We start from the raw sequence: 24,067 nt of genomic DNA on the forward strand, positions 1-24,067 counted from the left end.
TCTCATTCCTTAAAAACTCATACGAGATTATTTCATTATTAGGAGAGAAAAACCAATTACTTATATAATGATTTAATATTGACAAAAACAACAAGTAAGAATGTAAAATGTTACTATTTCTTAACGTAGGGCCTGGATGTAGATGATGTCATATAGAATCTAGATGGTCATGTGTATAATTATTAGAAACACAAACAGCTAACGAATAGTATCACCCCTAGTATCAATGGCGGAAATTATAGAGAAAAAAGTATTGATGAACTTTTTTTTATATAATCAAAACCTTTCTGAGAAATTGGGGTCAAAGTGGGTCAAATCTGAAAATGTGGGGTGAAAAATAAGGGAAAAAAAAAGAAAGAAAGAAAGGGGGAACGTGGAGACATCTGAAGAGTAAGCTGTAAGTTCACGTGCTATGTTCCTTGGGCTGGACCACTACGGTTTCGCTACATGATTGGCATTGTTTCCTCTTCTTTCTAATTTTGTTTTGTTTTATTTGCTTAGCCGTGGTAAATAATGTTTAAATGAATAGAAATTGATCTTTTAAAATTTCTTTCCAAGGTGGAAGGAGACGGTCAAAGTTAAAAAGAGGAAAAAATAAAGTTACAGAGGAAAGCTCCAAAGATAGGAAGATTAAATTTAAAAGGATTATAATTAAAAAGAAAACTGAAGAGGATAAGTTTTAAAAGACAGAGCTTAGACCACTTCCATCGTTGATATGATGTGGGGTTCTAGTATTCTTTTTGCATTAAAATTAATATTTTAATGGTTAGAAAAAGTAGAAACGTCTCTTGTTTTAGGATTTTTAGAGATTCTTCTGAACTTCATATGTGACAATGTTTGATTGGTTAAATATTTTTTATTTTTATTTTTTTAATAAATTTTTTTTCTCAGCTGAACTATTTAAAACTCCAAAATTCTATTTTCTTCAACTATATTTCAATTATAAGTTTAGTACAATTCAAGATTACAACTATGTTTAAATTTCAAATTATAATTTAATTTTCTGTATTCTATGTTTAAATTTCAAATCAATGAAATAATTTGTATTAATAAATTGTTGGTATTTAAAAAAAAATAATAAAAACAATTTTTTTTTTTAGAGTCTCCCATTAGATATTACCATTGGACACCAAAAAATGAAAAAATCTATAACAGGTTCTAAAACATTAAAGTGAACAAAAAACTATTAAAAAATATGATTAAATTCTCTAAGTAGAGACCATGGTTGGAGATGGTCTTAGTGGTATTGTGTTGGGATATGTATGAAAGCGAGATGTTGTCAGTTTCAGTGTTTGAACTTATGTCAGTGCCAATACCAATTCGTTCCTTTCATTGGATTTCTCTCTCTCTCTTTTTGGTTTTAACACCCAATCCCTCTTATTGGGTATAAAAACATGTTTATATCCCTTTTTTTTAACATCTTTACAGTATTACATACCACAAAGAAAAATAAATTAACATTTTCCCTGTAAGTTTCGTTTTACTATATGTTTCCTAAGATTCCTCTCTTTTTTAAAACGGGGATATCGTTTTCTGATCAACAAAATGGATATCGCTAATTTTTAGTGATCAAACGACATAATCACAAAGTATTAGACTACAGGTCTAGGTCAAATGGGTAAAGAACATTTCCGTTTAATGGGTCGATAGATGTAATGTAATATATAGTAAGTAGATAAAAAAAACTTATGTACCTGTCAAACGGGCCGGTTTTCAAAATACTGAAAATATATATTTGGATTAGATCAATTTGACCTCGATATGAATACTACAGACCAGACACGCACTTCGAAATACCAGGAATCTGATATGTGTTAACGAAATCGAAGCTGTTCAGCACTAGTTAACGAATCCCAAAGATGATTAAATGTTTGATATAAGGCAGTGCTAACTAAGACTGACATTGATCACAACCGTTGATAACATTTCCTAGAAAAAGATTAAGAAGAGATGCAATTCGACCATTATTGTCTTTTTCATACAAAACGAGGCTAGAATGATTTTTGTTTAAACGAGCTTCAACAGCTTCACCGATTTGCAGAAACCTACAGGGTAAGAAAAAAACATCGAGACAAATCAGCTATATACTTAGTTTAAAAAAAAAAAAAACCAATACGCCATAGAGGAGAAAGAAAAAGAAAACCAAGCATTGGTGGTGGATCTTATAACGACACTGTGAGATAAACAATGATTAATGTAATTGAGATGATTGGAATATTATGATTATACGTGAATCATAACTGAGCCACAACAAAATTCTGTTTATCTACTAAATTAACATTAACCTATTCAACTATAGTTTTTCCACTCTTTCACGATTCTACTCTCACTATTCATCTAATATATCCGTTAACACCACAAAGTACTTTTTGGAACGTGGAAATGCGAGAGCGGATTCAAGATTCCTATCTAATGAATACAGGGAGGGAATATAAAGCTTTATCACCAATCAAAGAAAGAGAGCAACGTTATGATGAAAATTTGAGTAAAAGAGAGTAGTTAAGTACCTTAAGAGCATCTCAAGTTTCTTCTGTAGCAGCAGCAACTTCAGAAGTCTCATGATCCTTGCTTACCGAAAGTGTTTCTCGACAGATCTTCACTTCATTTTCAACCTCAGTCAATCTCTCGGTTAGCAACTCTACCGCTTCCATGTGTCCTTGAAATACTTTAAGCCAGTCACTTCCAAACTCCTCAATTTGTCTCTCTATTCGACCTCGTGCAATCCTGTCTTCCACTTCTTGCTTCAATCTCAGCTTTTCAATTTCGGTATTGCTCAGAACTAAACCTCCAGAACCTTTGACATCCTTGTAGACCGCTTCTTCATCACGCAAAGGGCAACGTTTCCTGTGCTCTCTTGATGCCTTTTTTGTTTCTTTCAAAGCCTTCCTATATCCCTCTACTACGCTTGTCATCATCCGAAGCTCACTTTCAAGCCTATAGATCATCATATCTTTTCTCTGTTGCTCCTCAAACTTGGTTCTTTCCAGATCCTGAATCATTTCTGCCTTTCTTTGCAGTTCGCTCATCAGATATTCCTGGTTCATAGCAGATTGTCCACGCTCTCGATCTTTTTCAGCACATGACATCCTAGCTTTTTCAATCCAGTACTCAATCTGATCCATGCACATCTCAACTGGAGGTTTTTCATTCCACGAGGGTTCTTCAGTCCTCAACCTCTTACTGCCGGGGTTATGAGCATGATAGGAAATATCATTCTCGTGATCAATCTCCCTCTTGTTGTTGCCATTTCCGAACAGTGAAGAACTACCTGAACCCATAGCCATATGCATGTCAACCCTAGAAGTAAGGAAATCACCACCAGTCGAATTGCCATGAATTTGTAACCCAGAGCCATAACCTAGAGGAGATGCATCTCCTAACATGAGATTCTCTTGGCCAACTCCATGAAGGGAATCCCCATTTGGAAAAAAGGGAAACCCTCCTTCATGCTTTTCTTTATCTTCCTCGGTTTCCTCTTCCTCGAAATCTTCAATTGGTTCGTCTTCTCCCATTTCCATGGGTTCTTCTATTTTATTCTCTTCCTCTCCTTCTCTAGCACTACTATGATCGCAGCGGCGGAGGAAATGAGGAGGAGGAGCATGATTGTCTTCCTTCCATGGCCACTTTTCATCCTCTTCGTTCTTATTTTCCTCAACATCCATTGGCTGTCCTTCAACAGGACCTTGCTCTTCCTCAGAGACCATTTCTGACACAGTCTCTTGTCCAAGATTCAATTCGATCATATGTTCTTGCACACAATTCTCTTCTTCCTTTGACTCGGTGGCACAATCGTACCTTCCTGAATCTGCAGCACCAACAACATCTTCCTCCTTAACCTCCAAAGAATCTTCTTTTGGAGATTTTACCAAAAAATCAACCTCCTTTACATCATCATCTTCCTCAGCCACTCTAGATTTTTCCCTTAGCAAATCTTCTTTCTGTGTTTTGATCAACAGCTGCATATGCGAAGCAAAAAAACAGTCACCGAGTGGAGGCTCCGCTTTCAGTTCTTTCTCAACCATGAACCAGAGCAGTGCAGCCCAATCTAACTTTTCTAATTGTTTTTGCTTTATATCCCTATCCCATTCAATTACCTCAACAGGCATAATCCACATATCATCTCTTTGCAGTAGAACCCAAGTTGAAAGAATCTCTTTGACAAACCTGACTGATTCATCCTTCTCCAGAATCTCTCTCTCCTCCTCTGTAACGACAATGTCTTTCTTCTTAGGCAATTTCAAAGCTCGAGCCAAATCAGGACGGCTGACATTGATCCTAGCCCCATTCACATAGCTGCATCTACCCTCTGGACTATAATAAGCTACAAGGTTCGCTACTAGATCCTGACGAATGTTTTGGTCGAACTCCAAGTGCAGAAAGTCCCAGAGACCTAGCGTCTTCAAGAGCTTTTCATGCCGAGAAAAATCTAGGGTTTCAGCTGGGACGAAAGGAATGGGCTTCAAGGTTTTTAGCAGTACCTCAAGCTTCTCCTTTGATTTCGCTTCCTGCTTGCGTTTCTTCTGATTCACTTTCTTTCGCTTCGACCCACCTCCACGACGGTATACCGAAGAGCTAATTGCTGGCGTGGCGTCCATATCGTCCTCCTCGTTCCTACTTTCCTCAATCGACGCCTCTGTTTGCTGATCTCTAGCGTCGGATTCCTCCGGATCCTGCGGGTTCTGCGTTTCCTCCTGTGTCGAGTCTAGATTTAGGGCTTTGTTAGCGACAGAATTCGCATTCTCCGTTGAAACACTTCCTTGCTCTACGCTCGGTTTCTGGATTAGAATAGGGTTCGTTGAAAGTGTTTCTGGCTCTGCAACTGATTCTCGACTAGAATCGGTGGGATCTGACGGTGAAGCCATGGCTGATTTTTTCTTCGGAAATGCTAAAACTTAACTGAGTCAATTTCACGGTCACGAGGCCAAAAGTTCAACGCCCTTCTCAAGGACATCAACCATTCATAGAGAGACACGTCATCAATCCGAGCAACCCAAATTTACATTCCTTGGGAGATAAAGAGTCCAACTCCTCATGTGGCCCCACCTCACTCTTTTCCCTCTTTTATGGGCCTAAAGAGAGGCCCAAGATCTCCAATCATTAACCGCTAAAATCCAAAAAATTCACAAATCTTCCTCTCTTTCGTCTCTTCCGATTCTCACTCAGAATCGCGTCACTGTTAGATCTTCCATTTTCCCGATACCTTTAACGGTAACTTTCTGGTACCATTGGGAATCAGGGGCTATAAAAAACGCTGAACCTTCTTCGTAACGTTACTTTGCTTGATCTTCTCTTTCTCTGCGGAAATGGTTATGTCTCTCTCTCGGTGTTTTCATCTGCATCTCTCTCTCCTCGCCGCGACGGCGACAATGTTAATGGTGGTTGCGGCTGCGCAAGCCGGCGGTCAAGTGTTGCAGGTGGAGCTATGGTGCGTAGCGAAGAACAACGCGGAAGATTCGTCGCTCCAGACGGCGATCGATTGGGCTTGTGGACAAGGCGGCGCCGATTGCGGCCCGATCCAGCAAGGTGGACCCTGCAACGACCCGACGGATATCCAGAAGATGGCTTCGTATGTATTCAACAATTACTACCTGAAGAACGGCCTCGCCGATGATGCTTGCAATTTCGACAACAACGCTGCTCTTACTTCTATCAATCCCAGTATAGCCTCTTCTCTTTTTTAACATGAAATCGAAATCTCTATCTGTTAGGATAGTTAAATATAAGGGATCATATTGATCACCTTTTCGGGAATTTGAGTTCCAGATTCCAATGTGGTATATACATTTGTGTAGCTTGTTGAATTCATTTCTCATGTGTGTGTTTCAGGTCAAGGAACTTGCAAATACCCTTCGAGGTAATAACTTTGTGCCCTTTGAGTGATGTTTCAAACTGCTTTTGATCATTTCTAAATCGATGTAAAGTTTAATGATATGGAAGATGGTTTGGTGATATGAATTCTTCAATTTCCTTATATGCTCATCAGTTTCCTTAAAAAGAGCAAATCTTGTTTTGGTAAGAATGAATGGAGAATGGTTTGGTTCTAATACTGTTCAATACATGATGAACATGAATGGAATGTCTTTGACTTCCTTTTGTTTTACATCTTGTATTCTTTGTGTTGCTTTCTTTCTTACTGATGATTCTCCTTCACCATCTATAACTGATCTCATTTGTTATGTATTCTTATGTAACTCGACTATACTTGGTAAATCTCATGGATGTGCAGTAAGAGAGTGAGCAATGGGCGAGTAGCGGAAGACACTTCAATGGGTGCAGGGCAAGCAGATATGAGCCATGGCAGACGAATTTCCAGCAATTGGATCTTGGCCTTCATCGGTTTTGGCAGCATATTATTGACGATGACACGGATAATTCATCTTTAGGCCACACGCACAAGCTCAATGATTCATGAGAAAGTTGCCATTTTTATCTATACCAAACTACCTATGAAGAAGATAGGTCTAATATCTAATTTTCTGCCATCTTTTGACTTTGCGATCTCGCATGGAGTCTGTTTCGACATAAGCTTCAATGGGAATTGGTAGTGATATTTGTCTTTGTCAATGAATATATATAATGATGTAATGTTATCAACCAAAATTAGCTTATAGATTTAATGTGAAAAATCATATAATACGCTATTAATATGCAGAACAAGGAACACAAAGACAGAGGAATTAAAAGTTGGGTCATTTGAAGTTAAAAATGAAATGAAGATGACGAAAATAAAATTAGCCGGTTAGCAAAACCGAAAAGTGTACCTGCACCTACCCGAATTGAACCGACCTAATAAATGATTTGAATTCCTCGTCCATCCTGAATAGAGTTGTTCGCGCTGGCAAACCTCCCGCCTCCCGTCGCCGCCGAAAACTCGACGAACTACGAACGCCGGTAGCCCAATCTCGTCGATCTTCTTCTCCGATAGACTATCTCCGGCCGAAATTGGTGAGCCTCTTCTTTTCTTTTAACGTTTTGACTCTCGATTGTGTCGTTTATGCTTAAAGTGGAATTAGGGTTTGTGCTGCTAATCAAATGCTGAATTATGTCGAGGACAATTCAATCGTTCTCGTACAAGATTTAGGGATTTCATTTTGGGGTTTCTATCGCATATCAAGAAAGATCGATTCGTTTCGTTCAAGTTTGCGCTTTTCGTATGTGCTATGATTGACTTTCCTTGAATTTGGTTCTGTTTCTGTTGATGAATGATTTAGAAGGAAAAAAGATGCGAATCTAATGAAATTCGTTGGCCTAATGATCTCTTATCCGTTATAACATTATAGTAAAATGTATGAATCTTTTCAGAATCCACATTCATCATATTGTTTAAGCATTTGTTGCAGTTGATCACCATCGCATCTGAAAAATTCACTTGTATATTCTTTCTTTGAAGGTAACTCATAATGGAGAACACCGTGAGCATTAATCCAGAAACACTGCCTCTTCCTCTAAAGATCTTTGAGATACCGGGAGAGCCTGCAGTTGTTATCAATGGTGTGCCTGAAGAACCTGAAACAGATTGTGTAATTGCCAAAGACGAGCCAATATCAAGTGGCACTGTAGGAAGCGGCGAGTGGCTTGAGGGTAGAGAAGTTCGGAAGTTTTTCTTGGGTCAGTACTATTCTGGTACGGTGACAAAGTTCGACAAAGATACTGGGTGGTACATGGTTGAGTATGAAGATGGTGATTCTGAAGAACTTGACTGGTCTGAGCTAGAAGAGGTACTTCTGCCTTTGGATGTTACTGTCCCACTCAGATCAATCTCGTTGTGGATCATCAAGAATCGTCAATCACAGGCCAAAGCATATGGACGCATGTAATAACGCTAGTCCAAGAACTCCAACACAAAAGGGTCTTGGCTTATCGCGAAGAGTGAGTATGTGTGAAGCAGGAAAGAAAGATTACATCCTTTATGCCTTCATATTGGTAACATTTGAATAGACTGTTGAAAACTTACTTACTTAGAACCAATGGAATAGTAGAAACATTAGTGATAAATAGCGTTTTTTTGTACAATGATCATGAAATTTCAAAAGTCAGACTTAAGGTTTTTGTTTGACAACAAATTAGAAAAATGAATGAAGTTTCGTATTAGTCCGGAGAAAAAAGAACTTTGGTACTAGATAGCTATGTTTTTGGAAGCGTTTAATAATTGTCTCCAACTTTTCATACTTTTTTTTATTGAACATCTCTCTGTCTTGATTCATTCCAAATTGTTTAAACTTATCTGTATCTACCTTAAACATTTTAAGAATAATTCCAAGATTTTCATACTTTTTGCTTGTTAGCACGTATCCTTCTTACTTTAGCTGTTATTATCAAGCAAATCTATTATTTATATACATGTTTGCTTTCAAATAATTAATCACTCTGGTTTGTGTATAAATGATGCAAGCACTTCCAAAAAATAACCCCCATCACATTCAACACATAGCCTGAAACAACGACCATTTTTTTTTAAACCATGGCTAGACATCCTTTTCTTCCTCTGTTCTCAGCTCTTCTTTTGGTAACAGCCATCACAAAATCAGAAGCTTTCTCGAAAACAGTGAAGTCACGATTTCCAGGACATAATCCGGAGAAGCTAACCCACCTCCATTTCTACTTCCACGACACTGTCTCCGGAGACAAACCAACGGCCGTCGTGGTGGCTACAGGTCCCAACACAAACTCCTCTGCATCGGCTTTTGGTATGGTTGCAGTCGTTGACGACCCGTTGACCGTTGGGCCCAACATCACCTCAGAGGAAGTTGGGAGAGCCCAAGGAATGTACTCATCGTCCGACCAGAAGACTTTTGGTCTGCTTATGGCTTTAAACTTGGTGTTCACGAAGGGTGAGTTTTCAGGCAGCACCGTCGCCATGTATGGCCGGAATTCGGTAATGTCAAAGGTGAGAGAGATACCGATCGTCGGAGGCACGGGAGCTTTCAGGTTCGGAAGAGGTTATGCACAAGCCAAGACTGTTCGGTTCAATACTACGACTGGAGATGCTGTGGTTGAGTATAATGTCTATGTTTGGCATTAACTATTGACTTCTTTACTTTTTTTTTATAAAAAAAAAAAAACTATCGACTTCTTTGTTCTTTTCAATTTTTTTTTTTTTTTTTTTTGGTGAAAAACGGAAGTTTTGGTTGAATACCAAAAGAAAAAAAATTGGTGGAATAAATGTTTTATTTTCAGTTTTGAATTGATATTGTGATTTTGATGTATTTTCTTGTAAGAGATTGTGGTTAAAAGCTGTACTGTAGGTGTGAATTTGTTGATAATATATATATTTCGTTGTTTTTCAAGACGATTTACTGCCTACTATATAAAAAATAGTTTTATTCATTATTTCATTGTTTTGTTAAATTTTCCGTAAAAGTAACAATGAGATAATAGAGACAATGACCAAAATAATTTAACCTTCGGAACATTGCGTTGGTGGAAACTTTTATTTCGTTAATAATTTGATCTTTACGGTACATTTACCAAAAATCTAATGAGCCACCGCTTGTCTTGCGGAGTGCTTATGAAGCCGAATCGAATAGCGACGGATTAGTTTTACGTTAGGGTCATGTGTAGTTGAATTGGTAATGAACAAATTTTGTTAGAATTTGCTTGTTAGCACGTCTCTTGCTTATGTGTTTCCCTGTGGCTTTGATTAATCAAACAATATGAATATAATTTACACATACATACATTCGTGCTTTAAATAATTACTCTGTTTTGCTGTCAAGCCAATACAATATAATTACTCTGTTTTGTGTATCAATTATGCAAGCTCTTGAACCATTTTCGCAATATAACGACTAAAAAGATCACTTGACTTTATAGAGCAACGACCATTTTCAACATGGATTGGCTACACTTGTTGTTGTTGTTCTTGTTTTTAATGTATCTAAAAATAAACGTAGTTTTCTTTGGACAAAAAAGAAAATTAGTTTAAATATAAAATATAGTGTAACATTGGCGTCTAACAACACTCATCGACGAGTGAGACATTTCATAATCCTTAATCACCGCCTTCGGATTTGTGGGTGGCAGCCGTTGTCGATGTTGCATTGCAGAAATGTGGATGAGTATTTGATCTAACTGGGCCTAAGCCCAATACGGATCTGATCACATTTAAAGCCAATTAACCTAAATCTAAATTCTATACCAAAATCTAACCGATGCATGTTCTGAAACTGAATCGCGCTCACATGGATCATGTGGTTGAGTTGGTAATAGAAGATGCGAATGCTATATATGAACAATGATTTCAATTGATAATTTTTTTTTTTAACAAGTAGTTTTCTTTTTGGTCAATAACATATAATATGAGGTCGAATCTAAAATAATAGCCAAGTGATAACACTAACACAAACCACTAGATTAGATGTCAATGTCATAGTCAATAGTTTTTTTTTTAATATTGTTCATGTTTTATTTAATGGTTAACTAATATTACCGGAAATGACTAATCTAAACCCTTTTTATCGGGTTAAGGTTGGATTGGTCCGGTATATCAATTCGGTTTACAAACATTAGTTTTATGTTTTAAAATTTTGAATTATAACCGTAATCTATTTAATTTTTATGTTTCGTTTCAAAAAGTTTCTGTCTCATTTAAGGGAGAGTCAAGGGGCTGTTGACCTTATCAAAATTTAAATTCAGCAAGATAGGAAATGTTTGAAAAAATGAAAATTGACAAGAGGTCGGGAGACATACAATATGACAATCTAGAGAAAGCTTCCCCACATACATCTAACATCGTTAATGCAATATCTGAAAAGATGCTTTCCCCATTTATATTAATATAAATGGTGGTCCATACGAAACAAATTTTACATTAAATCAAACTCATCTATCATTTTTTTTTAATCCTAAAACATTGTGATTAAAAAAATATATATAAAACTATGCATTTTTATTAGGGTATATGTCTAATTTTCGAAAATGGTACCATTTTCTTAGATTTTTTAGATCGGTTTCTAACAAAGTTACCATTTTCTTAGATTTTTTTAGACCGGTCTCTAATAAAGTCTTAGTTTTTTTTTTTAATTAACATTGATTGTATACATACTATAGAGTTAGAATCTACAGTGTCTAACTCTGAAAGAGACTGGTGGGTTCATGTTCTTTAACTCCACTTGAATTTGTTCTGTTAGAAATTCTGTTTCTAATCTGCTAAAACATATAATTATCACGATAAATTGATGTAATTACACCGTGTGGGGTTACATGTTATTAAAGGTACAAGGCATGCTTGTCTTTCAAGATTTTTTTTTTTTTCACTTCTTTCATGTATATACTGAATTGTTACTTATCAATGTATTAATGTATATTGCGATCATGAGCTCATTAGTTAACTCAATCCAGGTTTATGATAGGTCTTGCGGTTTTGCGAACCAATCCTCATTTGACTCTGATTCTTTAGAATTCAGGTCTAATCCGGTTCAAATCATGTGATCGTGCGTAATTAGACGCGTTGGAAAGCGTTCGTTTTGGCATGATTTATTTTATATGGATCGACCTAGTTAGATTTGAACCTTGTTTCAAAAACAGATATTCTAAGAATTATGTTATGGGTCTACGGAATTTTTTCATGTAGTACAAATTAACTTTAGATAAAATCTCATCTCTAATCAAAATAAACACATATATATCTTTTTGTTGTTATTATTATTATTTTTTGTTTAAAAAAGGAGAAGAGAAAGAACAAGTAAATGTATATATGAAAAGTATAGATACATGGATAGCAGAGTAGTGGAGGAGTTGCATCGAAGAAAAGGAGGAGATGAAGCAGAGAAAGTGAGAGGTTTATGGTCCCTTCACCAAAAGCCATCTAATCTCTGAAGCATATGACTATGACTTTAATGGCAAAGCAAAGGTGTTGCTGTTAGGGTTTCGGAGAGACTTTGTGGGCTTTTAAGGCCATGTGGGGTTCAACTCCATTCTACGGACCCACCAATATTTTCTGTTTTGTTTGGTTTGTAAAGTATGATGTTTTTATTTTTAAATTTCCACCAAAAACTCAAAGCTAGCTATCAGTTTATTACCCAACATTTTCTTAAAAAGTACATAATCACGATTGTATATAAGGTAAAAGTGTCTTAGATTTTGCTTTAGACAGATTTTAAAATATGATAATAACACCATTATATTGTATATTAAGTTTTTGATTATGCCTTTAAAACCTCAAGACTAAAACCTCAATCTCTTCACTAACATGTGTATCATGATCGTAGTCTATACGTACCTCACATAATGTGGTACACAATGAAAATACTAATTACGATTCTGTACTCAGCTAAAGTCGACCGAGATACTTTCTCTCCACACAGCTAATACATGGAACACTATATATTAATCGATGCAAGAAAAATGCACAAGTTTGTTTGGTTCTCTTGATGTTAATTTTCTTTAATGAAATATTCTTGATGTGGTTAGCTAGATTTTTATCTTCTTTTGTCTTCATGCTCGTGGTCTCGATGTAGACCGAATTGGCGCATTTGTTATATAAGTTTTATAAATCATGTAATGGTATGATATCACCGAAACTCTTATAGAAATATAACTTTGGTGTACTATATATTTACTATTTAACTGTTTCAAATCGAGTCGGGAATCGGTCGATTATTTGTCTGTGAGATAGCATGCTTTTTTCTTATTCGGATATTTTGCCAAAATCATGTGTGTCGGACCAATCATGGAAACTTATTAACTCACATAAGTTTAAATTTGTCTAGAAGTATCATGAAATATTGATGATTATATTAGTTTATACTTGGTTTATTTTGATTACATGATGATGACTCTCACAGACAAATGCTTTCAATTTTACTGATGACATCAACAAGTTGATTAGCCATTATTGAATGATCAGCATGTAAGGACCACTGACCTTTAAGTACTCTCTACATAACATCTTTGCATGATGCAGAGAGAGATGATGAAAGAAGTAAAAGGTAGTCCTTGAGAGAGAAACTAAATCTTTCTCTATCTATTAATAGTAACATCGTACGTACATATAAATACAGAGAGAGAGAATTACAAGCAAATTATTAAGTATGTGATCAAAGAGTACAAAACTAACTTGGCATAGACGTTAGTATAATGAACCCATTTACCTAATAATTGTCAACTCGTTTTAGTTGAATATCATAAATTTACCATAATCCTTGTACTTCGAAGTAATAATGTTAAATCCGGAAAAGCTGAATGGATCATATATGGACCGAAAAACTGTTTTGAGGACCTAAAGAAATTTAATTTGGTACTTTTTAGGTGACTAAATTCTTTATAAGAACATCTACAGAAATATATATCTTATAAAAAGGTTGAATCAATATTGAAATAAAAAATTGTACAAAAAATATTATGTCGTAGATTCGGTTAAAATCAGTAATATTTCTTTTAAAGTCAGGACTACTGAAAATTTTATTGATATTCGAAATTTTGAACTGAATATTCATAAATGTTTTATGTCCCAACATTTGGGAAAACACTCCTGAGAAATTAATAAGAAACAAAATCAGTAGATATGTTCATCACTCTTAAAATAACATGGATAAACTATCAACCCTTGTTAAAAATAATTAGAAGTTTTATCAACCTTCTAACAAACAAACAAAAAAGTAAAAAAAAAAAAAATCATGATTTACCATAAAAAATTAATGGGAACAAGCCAGTTCTATATAAACGTTGTCTTTCTCTCTGGAACATTCAGCCTCACAACTCAATATTCATTCATCTCTTTCTCTCTCTCTCTCTCTCTCTCTCTCTCTCTCTCTCTCTCTCTCTCTCTCTCTCTCTCTCTCTATGGACGAAGCAAGTGGAGAAGCAGAAACTCAAGATTTCATGAACGTTGAATCCTTCTCTCAGCTTCCATTCTTCCGTCGTCCTCCCTCCAAAGATAAGAACCCTAAGCCCATTCGTCTCTTCGGAAAAGATTTCACCGGCGGAAATTACTCTGCCACCACCGGTCAAGAAGACTACTCCGATTCCTCCGAGACCAAAAACAAAGAAGAAGAAGAAGAATACGAAGAAGACGAAACCGGAGATAACGGTAAGGACAAAAGCATCAATAACAACAATAGGAGATTCGAGTGTCACTATTGCTTTAGAAACTTCCCTACTTCACAAGCCCTAGGTGGACACCAAAACGCTCACAAACGTGAACGCCAACTCGCCAAACGCGGTGCTTCCTCTTACTTTCATCATCCTGGCGCTAACCTTTATGGCTACCGTCATTACCCTTCGTGGAACAGTGGTTCTTTACCGGCCGCTAGGTTATATGGAGGACACACTTCAGGTCCATCCTCCTCGTATTACACACGACAGGTCAATGGGAGTACATTAGGACATTGGTGTGAACCGCCTTCGTCTTCCAGCGTTCAAGGCGTTTATAACTCAAACGCAGCGTTCACTAGTCATGACTCTTCTAATAACTCGACTTTACCGTTCATGGCCGGTTCTCAGCCGCATCCACCGGTACAGGTGGGTGGAACCGCAGTTCAAAACCGCATGTCGTCATACCGGTACGGTTTGGGTCCCAATGTGCAAGATCACGTGAGTCTCGATCTTCATCTTTGACGTTACAGAACAAAAAAAATCTATGGTATCCATTTTTACACTTCTTTTCTGTAAGATTTGAGTTTGTTATATGTAACTTAATTAGGGAAAGAACAAATGACACGGTGTTTAGGTTTCTGAATGAGAAACGGCAGGATATGTAGATTTCACGTTCCGTAATTTATTTCGTTAAGAGTTTGATGTTTTGATATTCATCGATATATGATTTTTCCAAACGTGCGTAAATGAGGGAAATGAATTACTGTAATATCATTTCACGTGCCCACGGTTAGGCCTTGAAGTTTCAGCATCGAACATTATTGTTTTGGGTAAAATTCAGAGAAATGGTCAGTCATAGTAATGAGGGGAGTTTTCATTAATATCACACAGCGACTCAAATTTTCACTGTACAAAACTGAGCTGCCAGTAGAAACTGTAAGATCATATAGAGATATACTTCTTGAGTACAAACTTTTTACGAGATTTAAAACGGGATCTAATGACCAATGGGACTCAAGATTTTAAACCCAAAAAAAAAAAAAAAACTCAAGATGGGTAATAAGCTCTGATGATTTGGTGCGTGTGGGTAAGTGAAGACAATGGACAAGACAAAAGAGTAGAGAGAGACAAAGAGAGTGAAGTGGTCCATCGTATAACACAAATGTAGAGTTTGTAATAGAGCTTTCTCATCTGTCCCTAATGTTACTACTCTCTTAACTTTGCAATTTCTAGTAAAAAACATAAAGAAGAAGCTAACGCAAAGCAAAATTCCTCATGCTTTCTTCTTTTGTGTTTTTTTTTTTCTATTTTAACTTTTATTTTTGGCAAAATCCTAAAGAATCAACAACCTCTATATATATATATATATATATCGCAATCAATGAACTCAAAAAGTTGTGAGTCACATACGGTAGACTCCACTTAACAGATGCCAACGCGAAAGAGTATGACGGGTCCGTCTTATTGCATTCAAAAGGACATATTTTGATAGAAGCCATATAACTATATGCCCTACAATAACTACTTAATGATACCAGAAAATGGCAATGACCCGAATTGGTTTCTGCGACAATAACATGGGAAAAACCCTTGTACCTAATTAACCATGTTGTTTTGTTATGTTAAAGTATCAAATCCAAACATTAATGATATATGACAATGTAGCTACGGATTTTGTTTAGGCCAAAGATTCAGAATAGCATACGAGTTTCCACATTTGGCAAGACTTTAATCACACAATATATGAGAAGCATTGATTAACACTCTCCACCAGTATAATGGAGTATGCACCAACTCGTGATGGTTACATATATGCTTTCTTTTAGAAGTGAGCTAATCTGATTCAATCAAGTCTCCTATGAATGGAAATGGAAAAGGATATGCTAATACAACATCTTTAGACACTCCATCCGGAAATGCAAGTAGATGCAACATCACAAAAATTCTTCCTTGTACTTTTTCTCTAACCAATTATATGTGTTTAGACATTGTAGCACGATGGATAAGATCTAACTAACGTCGGAAATATCAGTGACACCAGCCTAGAGAGACACTGCGATTCTCCTGACCTGAAGACTTTAGCTGCGGAACAGTTTTCTACTTTACAGGGAAGGGACCAGATGCTGCAACCTCAGCCTGTAGATTAAAATAGAAGTGACAAGGTTATGGACATGTTTGAACATAACTTTTGCAACAAGGATGTTTCAATTGTCACCAAGAGTTGTAACAAAACACAGAATAAGTTAAAAGACGTATCTGCCCTCCGGGAACAGTTCCTCAGCTACAAACAGTGCAAGTTGAGAATTAGAGGAGCGTCTTATCGTATATAGTAGGAAGTTTAAGGAAACTATCTACTAGGAGAATACTGTCAAACGAGTTAACATCAGTAGCAGCAACAAGTGGACCCACCAGCTACTGCAATTGAGAAGGAAGCATGTGATGAGTGTACAAGGTGATAAAAAGAGGCACAAGTAAAGACATTGTATAAAATCTTATAGGACCACTTTTGTGCTCAGATTTTTTTTTTTTTTTAAGATGTGCAAAGAACTTGGTAGAATCTGAGGAACAGTGGCCCATACCCCTAGGCCAAAAAAAAGAAAAAGTTGCAATATTGAGGATGATAGTTCGAACAGTAGACATCTCAGAGCACTAACTGACGGTTTGGGTAAAGTTAAAGGTTAAAAGCCAAGACCATGTGGTTGGATAACTGAGATGACTGTTTTCCATTGATTCCTAAATTTCAACATCTCTATGCTTTGTGTCCTTTCTTTTTATGCTCTTCTTTTGGTGATGTTGCATCACTCGTAAGAAAGTTAAACCAGAGTGTAGAATAAACTAGCAACCGTAATATAGAAAGATCAATCCATAGGTAAAGGCAGATACCGAGGTTCATGTAGTTCCATGACTATTTTCAACTTGGGACCAGGAAGATACTGCAGCTGCAAAGCATAAAATTCCTGGACAGGGTAAAGAAACAGTATTAGAGACAATAGAGTTAAAAAAATTTATGGACCTGGTTCTCAATAATGCAGCTTGCACGATAGCAAATAGAAGAAGAGATATCTCTCAAGAAGAGAAGTCCATTATTATGAAGCACTTAGAAGAGGCAATAATGTGAGGTGATTTTTGGTTTGGAAAGCTTTTCAAGTGCCTAACCTACAAATGTCAATATTCAGAGAAAGTTTTATATAATTCAGGTGCTTTCTGAAGAGTGGCAGATGTCTACAGAAAACGAGAACGCACATGTAAAGCTAGGTGCTAATACCAAACGCACCACTATCAAATTGAAGATATTGCATTCTCTCTATATATAGACAGAGACACAAAACTAATGAACACGGTGAGAAATGTGATATTAATGTGAGTAATTTATCTTTCACTTTCATGTACGAAAGGGTAACATGTTTAGTTATGCAGACCATAAATTATAACTAATAGTAAGATTGAGAAAAAAGGACACTGATCTTTAATTTTTATTGTTAAAAGTGAACACAGAGCGAAATTTAAAGGGGAAAAGTCAGTTGATCAAAACAGAGGCCCTAAGGAATAAACTCAATACCTTAAATAAGAAAAAGGATTGCTGAACACCTTGGACCATTCGCACCAAAACCCAAGAAGAAAAAAAAAAAAAATTTCTCTAAAAATGCTTACAAACATAACACTTGAAAAAACACATAACATAGCAGAATCGCAATTCATTATAATACTCGCATTGTTCTTTCCCTTACAATGTGCAACTCATAGATTATATACCCTCGTGGTTACATAACAATGGCCAGTGAGAATAAAACTTGAAATTTTTTCCTTGGAATGGTCAATTAAACTGCAACCAGATTAAACCAAATTTAAGGAAAAAGAAGTTGAGAATCCTTTGTTTGGACCTTTCAATTGCACAGAAATATGATAGTTTAAGCATCATGCACAGTAACTACTTGCCCAAACTGGTTCAGAAACAGACCTGGATCCTCTTCCTCTAAAGTCTAAACCATTGACACAAAACATACACCTTCTTAGACCCCAAAAAAAAAAAGCATACACCTTCAAAATTTTCCAACTTTTGAAACAAAAAAAAACATACACTGAAAACCTAAAAGAGAGTACGCGGGAGCAGAATTTTTGGAAAAGATTACCCAAAGAGTGAAGCTGAAAATCGATTCGTGCCAAACATGTCTTTCTCCTTTGTTCTCAATCTCCAACGGGGTAAAACAAATGACTTGACCAACGAACCGGACGGTTCCATCCAGTGGTCGGGTTTGCGAATGTCAAACCCAGACCGAATTAGCAATTGGACCGGTCGAATCCCCTTTAGGCCCATTAAGTTGTCCTACTTTCAAAATTGGGCCTCCCTAACTCGGACACAAATAAGAACCAAGAACAACAATCTGTTTTTTTTTTTAATGTTTTTTTAAATAAATATTTTTTTGAAGCTAAATTTCTACAGTAAATCACTTCTTTTCAGAAGCGTTTAAATAAATGTTATGTTGATGAAAGGATCTACATAATAAAATTTCCGGTGATCAAGTATTATGTGCATTAGTTTATCGGATTTGATAGGAAGCCTTGACCAATAAAACGGAATTACGCTGATCGATCTAGATTTTATACGCATCATTTTATATATACATATATATCAAAGTTTCACATGATCACATCATCACGGATTGGTTTATCAAAATCCCGCTCAATGTTTCTAATTAACAGTATAAAGCTCTCACGTGTGTCTTTAAGGCCAATAGGCCTTCTTTGATGAAAAAAGGGTATGGCTTCTGCATGATAATCAATTTGGCTCCATTCGAACCAAGTATCTTCAAATTTCGTCTTATGCTATTAATTAGAAAACAACGTTTGCTATCCTCTTTGTCTTTACTAATATTTGCTGAAACTTCATTTAATTTGTCTTAAAAAAACACCATTAACTGTATAAATTACCCTCTTTACAGAGGAATTTTCTCCACCGTAGTATGAGATCCATTTTAAAGGATTAGTACAACATACCTCACGAAACTGCCACAATTTACAATTAATTGATATTTGTGTAAAAGTAATTAAATATTTGCTATTTTTGTATAGTTTTCTAAATTTTCTTTTACAACACCTTAGCTTAGATGAAAATATAAATATATATCTATATATATACATATATATCACCATAATTTTGGCAAGTTTATATTGAAACGTTATTGTGTTTATTGTCAGACTATCACAGTTATAGATTTGGAATGGTCATGATTCTAATGATTGTACCAGTCGCCACAATCATATACGTACTACTTATTAATTATTCATTTGTGCAAAGTGATCTAGCATATCAGTTGCAGCATTATAGTCATATCCATGGATTTTGTTTCTTATGATGATCTTGACGATACATATCGCGCGGAATCAGATTGACAACGAATTGTGCTTTCATTTATGAATAAATACAAAAAGTCTTATATAGAAAATATACGGCACACATTGCAATGTTTATAAAACATTATCTACACGAGATTTTTGGCGGACTAGACACGGAAATTTCATGAAATTTGAACCCATTGTAGGCTGGATACTACTACTGGGTGCAGACAAAGAATTCACCGATTATCGATAGCCTTAGCAAGTTGTGACTTCGACGCAATCGGCTCAAATCCATTGATATTAGATTGGTGTTTTATTCCAATTAGATTGATGGTTGACCAATCACGGCTCATATAGGCAACATAATAATATACAGTCGAACGTCTTTCAGCTCTTTATTTCATATACATAGTGTACTTTATAATATTCGTTTGACGAAATGAAATAGTGTACTTTATAATATTCGTTTGACGAACGTACGAAAACAGAAGATTGGACTTTTTGGGCAGGGTTGGTGACTTTGCATTTGTCTATAATAAGGCTTTGTGATGTCAATTGTGAGATTATTTTTATATAGTATATCATCCGTACATTTTACACTTTCGCATGATCATGAATAATAACTTGAGTGTTAAAAGTAAGTTTCAAGAAGAGATGTTACCTTAGATAAATCGTTTTCTCTTTTTATCAAAAAAGTTAACTCGATCAACCTAAACGATGATGACAAGGGCAATTACTTGTATTATAAGCAAGAATGTATATGTATCTTATATAATAATCTTTGAATTGTGTTATCAATATTACAGTAACGAAGATAAATAATATGAGAAAATGATGGTGTTTGCTAATATTTCCTTTTAGAGACACTCATCATATACCGTATATATAAAATGTTCTATAATCAATATTTAATTTGAATAAGATGCAAACTGCGAGAATTATTCTATTATATTTCTTCTTTTTTTTAAAAAACAAAAAAAAGTCAAAGAGATAAAGAAATCATGATTCAAAATCATTATTAAGCTTCCGGGAATGTTCCTAAAGTCTCCTGATGGGGAAATTAATCACTAATTACATAATGGTTTACTTACGTTTATGCTATAAGTATTATCGCTGAAGCGTGGTTGTGACTCAAGCGTGGTTGTAAATTTGTAATTAACGGATCTTTCCTCTTCTATAAAACGTGGGGGTACTAAGAAAATAAAGAAATCTACCAATATGTCATATACAGCGTTCGTAACTGTAAATATTGGGGGATTCTATAACAAACATTTTTCTATAATTATTTGATTTTCAATAAAAACAAAGAAAACTACCAATAAGCCAGAGAGCATGTGTATCTTTTTTTTTTTTAACACAAAAAGATCGTTTTATTAAATCACCCAAAGAGAACAGAGCATGTGTATCTTTAGATAGGGAAATTTTTTAAAAAAATTCTATAATGTATTTTCTCTATAAATAATCTGTTAAATACAAAAAGAAAGAAATCTTCCCGGAGATACAAAAATTTCTATATAAAAAATTGGGTAAACAATTATTTTTATATTAAAAAAATGGTCTATGCTGTTTTCCAAATAACCTTACCAATATATCGATCGTCTGTAACTGCAAACTGAAAATAATTCTAAGAAAAAATTCCATAGAATAAAAATAAAACAAAATACTAGGAAATTATATTCTTCACTGTTGCTCATTTTGGGGTGTTCTACTTTTTCCTTTTCTCTGTTAACTCTCCCAGGATTTAAAAAGTTAATAACCTAAAGTTCTGTATACGTTTTCGACTCATTTTGGATTGGTGAAGTTTCAAGTCAAATAAGTTTTTGAAAGTTCACGTCAGGTAAATTATATTATATGTAGTATCGATTGTATCCATTGTATATACCAGTCAAACATGAATAGTATATGTGAATCTGTAGGAATGTGTGGGTATTTGTTTAAATGTGATGTTTGCAAAATTATTCTAATATAGTATATTCACTAATAGATTGCAGTGATCTCAGTGTGTTATTATACAATTGTTCATGTATTAATTTATAGATATTTAGATCGAAAGATACAAATTTAGTTTGATAAATATTTCGAAAGGTTGTTGACCTTATATTTTCACATAATTTACTTCGGGCTCTTCTAGCTTCAACGTTCATTTGTCAAAATTTTCAGACCATTCATGATTATTAAAAAGGTTTAATTTCTTGTATCGAAATTCTAATTTTTATTTTTGTTGAGACACCCATGTGAGCATAGTGCAAGACTAGGGTTCCGAGAGTTGATTCATTTTTGTACTTTGCGATTACAACCTTGTAAATAATACGTGTCGTTTAGCAAATAATAAATTGACATTTGTTATTTACGCAGAAGACAAAATAGTCACGGAACAAGAAGCTCCTGATTAAGGCGTGGATCAGACAAGCGTTCTTGATGCTTAGGCATGTGGGCAAGTACCAGGGCTTGTCTCTATCATCATCACCATCTTCTTTCTTCCATACAATTATTTATTAATTAATCCTCAAAATTCAACGAATTCCATAGAAAACCTCATATCTATCTATAAAAACCAATCTTTTGTGTACAACCCTTTAATCCTTTTCTTTGTTCATCATCTGCAGGCATAAAAATTCCTCTTGGATATCATCGGTATATATTTCTTTTGTTCTTTCGTTTATTTATTTATTTAAGGGTTTTTAACTCCTTCAAATATATTGAACTAGTATTATCCGTGCCTCTTTATGCTTTACTTTTTTTCTTTTACGGTCATTTGATTAATACTTTTCCAGAAATGGAAGTCAATTGTACGGAAACACCGTTGCTTTCGTCAAACGATCATGAGGCTAATGATCACAAACCGAAGTCAACCGGTTTGGTTTCTACAATGAAATCAAATTTTTTCACGGATTTGCCTCAAAAACTTCGATCCAAAACCGATCCCGAGAACCCTTTTCACCTTGATGTCTCCAAAGCCGTAGGCCTCAAAAGAGGTAACAGTATATATACACACACACATCAAACTGTCTTACTTTCAAATTTAGATAATAGTGTCATAATTAAGACTCACAACTACTAAACCAAGAATGTTTTCTAAAATTTTGATATTTTAAAGATGAAAAGGAGTACTATGAACGGCAACTGGCAACACTAAAATCATTTGAGGAAGTAGAAAGTTTCTTAGCTCGATCAGATGAGTATGTCATCGATGAAAAAAGTGAAGAAGAAGATCGAGCTGAGAGAGCTGCACAAGAAATAGCCATGCAAATCTCCAATTGGGCTAACATCTTTTTACTTGCTCTCAAGGTGTGACTTTCTATCGAAATATTTTTATACATTGATTTAAGTGATATGTCTCTATATTCATCAAAATGTTCTATAATGTGTAGATATATGCTACGATAAAGAGTGGATCGATAGCCATTGCAGCATCTACACTTGACTCTTTGCTTGACCTAATGGCGGGAGGAATACTTTGGTTCACACATTTGTCAATGAAGAACATAAATATCTACAAATATCCCATTGGAAAGCTTAGGGTACAACCCGTTGGAATCATCATTTTCGCCGCCGTTATGGCCACTCTTGGTATATTATTCATTCTTTTCCGAAATTTTGTACAACCCAAAACTATATGTTATATAAGTTTGTTGATGAAAATAAACCATATACATTTGTGTAGGGTTCCAAGTGCTGCTTGTGGCAGCTGAACAGTTGATTACAAATGAACCTTCAGAGAAAATGAGTCATGACCAATTGGTTTGGTTATATTCAATCATGCTAAGCGCAACAGCTATTAAACTCGTCTTATGGATCTACTGCAAAAGCTCGAGAAATCATATCGTCCGCGCATATGCAAAGGTATACATAGTATATATATATTCTTATAATTTTATGTAAAAAATGGAGATTGATTGATAAGTTTAAATATATAGGATCATCATTTCGATGTGGTGACAAACGTTCTTGGATTAATTGCGGCTGTCCTTGGGAATGCTTTCTATTGGTGGATCGATCCGGCTGGTGCTATTCTCTTAGCCATCTACACTATTGTCAATTGGTCCGGGACCGTTATGGAAAATGCAGGTAACTTTTTTTTCTATTTCAATGTTGTTGTGTTCTTCAATCTATAATAACATCTATTGAGATTCTTACGATGATATTTTTTCTCTCTATATATATGTAGTTTCATTGATCGGACAGTCAGCTCCTCCAGAAGTACTACAGAAACTGACATACCTAGTATTGCGACAAGGCGCAGATAAGATCAAACGTGTTGATACTGTCCGGGCCTATACCTTTGGTGTTCTTTATTTTGTCGAGGTATGTCTATTATATGTCTTAATGTCGCAATCATAAAATTAATAAATTTAGATTTTGGAAATCAATTTCTACTTACATTTGTTTAATTAATTCATAGTTATATAGGTTTATATATATTGTTTGTTATGTGTGTGTTGGCAGGTGGATATAGAACTCCCAGAGGATTTGCCATTGAAAGAAGCTCATGCAATTGGTGAGTCATTGCAAATAAAGCTTGAAGAACTTCCAGAAGTGGAAAGGGCTTTTGTTCATCTGGATTTCGAGTGCCATCACAAGCCTGAACACTCTGTTCTTTCTACAATCCCAAACGATTTATGAGGATTATATGCATATATAACTATATATATATATATGTGTTTCTGCTTTTTTTGTTCCTTTTGTTTATTTAATG

General features: G+C 35.3%; 6 protein-coding genes across 6 annotated transcripts; 5 read left to right on the top strand and 1 right to left on the bottom strand.

The window, feature by feature from the left end:
* Nucleotides 1–1,988: 1,988 nt before the first annotated feature.
* On the bottom strand, nt 1,989–4,905 carry LOC18019787. The gene is made up of 2 exons (XM_024157086.1): nt 2,508–4,905; nt 1,989–2,045 (listed from the first exon to the last, which is right to left on the bottom strand). Exon 1 carries the CDS (start codon nt 4,860–4,862, stop codon nt 2,520–2,522), a length of 2,343 nt encoding a protein of 780 aa, XP_024012854.1. The 5' UTR covers nt 4,863–4,905; the 3' UTR covers nt 1,989–2,045; nt 2,508–2,519.
* Nucleotides 4,906–5,141: 236 nt separating this feature from the next.
* Nucleotides 5,142–6,593, top strand: LOC18019788 (PLASMODESMATA CALLOSE-BINDING PROTEIN 5). The gene is made up of 3 exons (XM_006402746.2): nt 5,142–5,658; nt 5,827–5,854; nt 6,227–6,593. Exons 1-3 carry the CDS (start codon nt 5,304–5,306, stop codon nt 6,381–6,383), a joined length of 540 nt encoding a protein of 179 aa, XP_006402809.1. The 5' UTR covers nt 5,142–5,303; the 3' UTR covers nt 6,384–6,593.
* A 224-nt stretch (nt 6,594–6,817) lies between these two features.
* Nucleotides 6,818–8,169, top strand: LOC18019789 (dirigent protein 17). Its single transcript, XM_024156970.1, has 2 exons — nt 6,818–6,945; nt 7,391–8,169. The coding sequence occupies exon 2, from the start codon at nt 7,401–7,403 to the stop codon at nt 7,815–7,817; it is 417 nt and encodes a 138-aa protein (XP_024012738.1). The 5' UTR covers nt 6,818–6,945; nt 7,391–7,400; the 3' UTR covers nt 7,818–8,169.
* A 292-nt stretch (nt 8,170–8,461) lies between these two features.
* Nucleotides 8,462–9,022, top strand: LOC112087114 (dirigent protein 21-like). Its single transcript, XM_024156969.1, has one exon. The coding sequence runs from the start codon at nt 8,462–8,464 to the stop codon at nt 9,020–9,022; it is 561 nt and encodes a 186-aa protein (XP_024012737.1).
* Nucleotides 9,023–13,782: 4,760 nt separating this feature from the next.
* Nucleotides 13,783–14,766, top strand: LOC18019790 (zinc finger protein GIS). The gene has a single exon (XM_006402748.2). The coding sequence runs from the start codon at nt 13,783–13,785 to the stop codon at nt 14,554–14,556; it is 774 nt and encodes a 257-aa protein (XP_006402811.1). The 3' UTR covers nt 14,557–14,766.
* A 7,156-nt stretch (nt 14,767–21,922) lies between these two features.
* LOC18019791 (putative metal tolerance protein C3) lies at nt 21,923–24,067 on the top strand. Its single transcript, XM_006402749.2, has 8 exons — nt 21,923–22,005; nt 22,146–22,346; nt 22,469–22,659; nt 22,743–22,941; nt 23,036–23,214; nt 23,289–23,439; nt 23,540–23,676; nt 23,818–24,067. Exons 2-8 carry the CDS (start codon nt 22,148–22,150, stop codon nt 23,992–23,994), a joined length of 1,233 nt encoding a protein of 410 aa, XP_006402812.1. The 5' UTR covers nt 21,923–22,005; nt 22,146–22,147; the 3' UTR covers nt 23,995–24,067.

The sequence above is a fragment of the Eutrema salsugineum genome, unplaced genomic scaffold, assembly GCF_000478725.1.
Source record: "Eutrema salsugineum unplaced genomic scaffold, Eutsalg1_0 scaffold_19, whole genome shotgun sequence".
Classification (NCBI taxonomy): domain Eukaryota; kingdom Viridiplantae; phylum Streptophyta; class Magnoliopsida; order Brassicales; family Brassicaceae; genus Eutrema; species Eutrema salsugineum.

What these genes read in the sequence shown, in the direction of transcription:
- LOC18019787 (XM_024157086.1), bottom strand. Translation starts at nt 4,862, where the DNA reads ATGGCTTCACCGTCAGATCCCACCGATTCTAGTCGAGAATCAGTTGCA.
- LOC18019788 (XM_006402746.2), top strand. Translation starts at nt 5,304, where the DNA reads ATGGTTATGTCTCTCTCTCGGTGTTTTCATCTGCATCTCTCTCTCCTC. An exon ending in TCTTACTTCTATCAATCCCA is followed by an intron (nt 5,659 to 5,826) that starts GTATAGCCTCTT and finishes TGTGTGTTTCAG; the next exon opens with GTCAAGGAACTTGCAAATAC. An exon ending in ACTTGCAAATACCCTTCGAG is followed by an intron (nt 5,855 to 6,226) that starts GTAATAACTTTG and finishes ATGGATGTGCAG; the next exon opens with TAAGAGAGTGAGCAATGGGC.
- LOC18019789 (XM_024156970.1), top strand. Translation starts at nt 7,401, where the DNA reads ATGGAGAACACCGTGAGCATTAATCCAGAAACACTGCCTCTTCCTCTA.
- LOC112087114 (XM_024156969.1), top strand. Translation starts at nt 8,462, where the DNA reads ATGGCTAGACATCCTTTTCTTCCTCTGTTCTCAGCTCTTCTTTTGGTA.
- LOC18019790 (XM_006402748.2), top strand. Translation starts at nt 13,783, where the DNA reads ATGGACGAAGCAAGTGGAGAAGCAGAAACTCAAGATTTCATGAACGTT.
- LOC18019791 (XM_006402749.2), top strand. Translation starts at nt 22,148, where the DNA reads ATGGAAGTCAATTGTACGGAAACACCGTTGCTTTCGTCAAACGATCAT. An exon ending in TCTTTTTACTTGCTCTCAAG is followed by an intron (nt 22,660 to 22,742) that starts GTGTGACTTTCT and finishes TATAATGTGTAG; the next exon opens with ATATATGCTACGATAAAGAG. An exon ending in CGCCGTTATGGCCACTCTTG is followed by an intron (nt 22,942 to 23,035) that starts GTATATTATTCA and finishes ACATTTGTGTAG; the next exon opens with GGTTCCAAGTGCTGCTTGTG.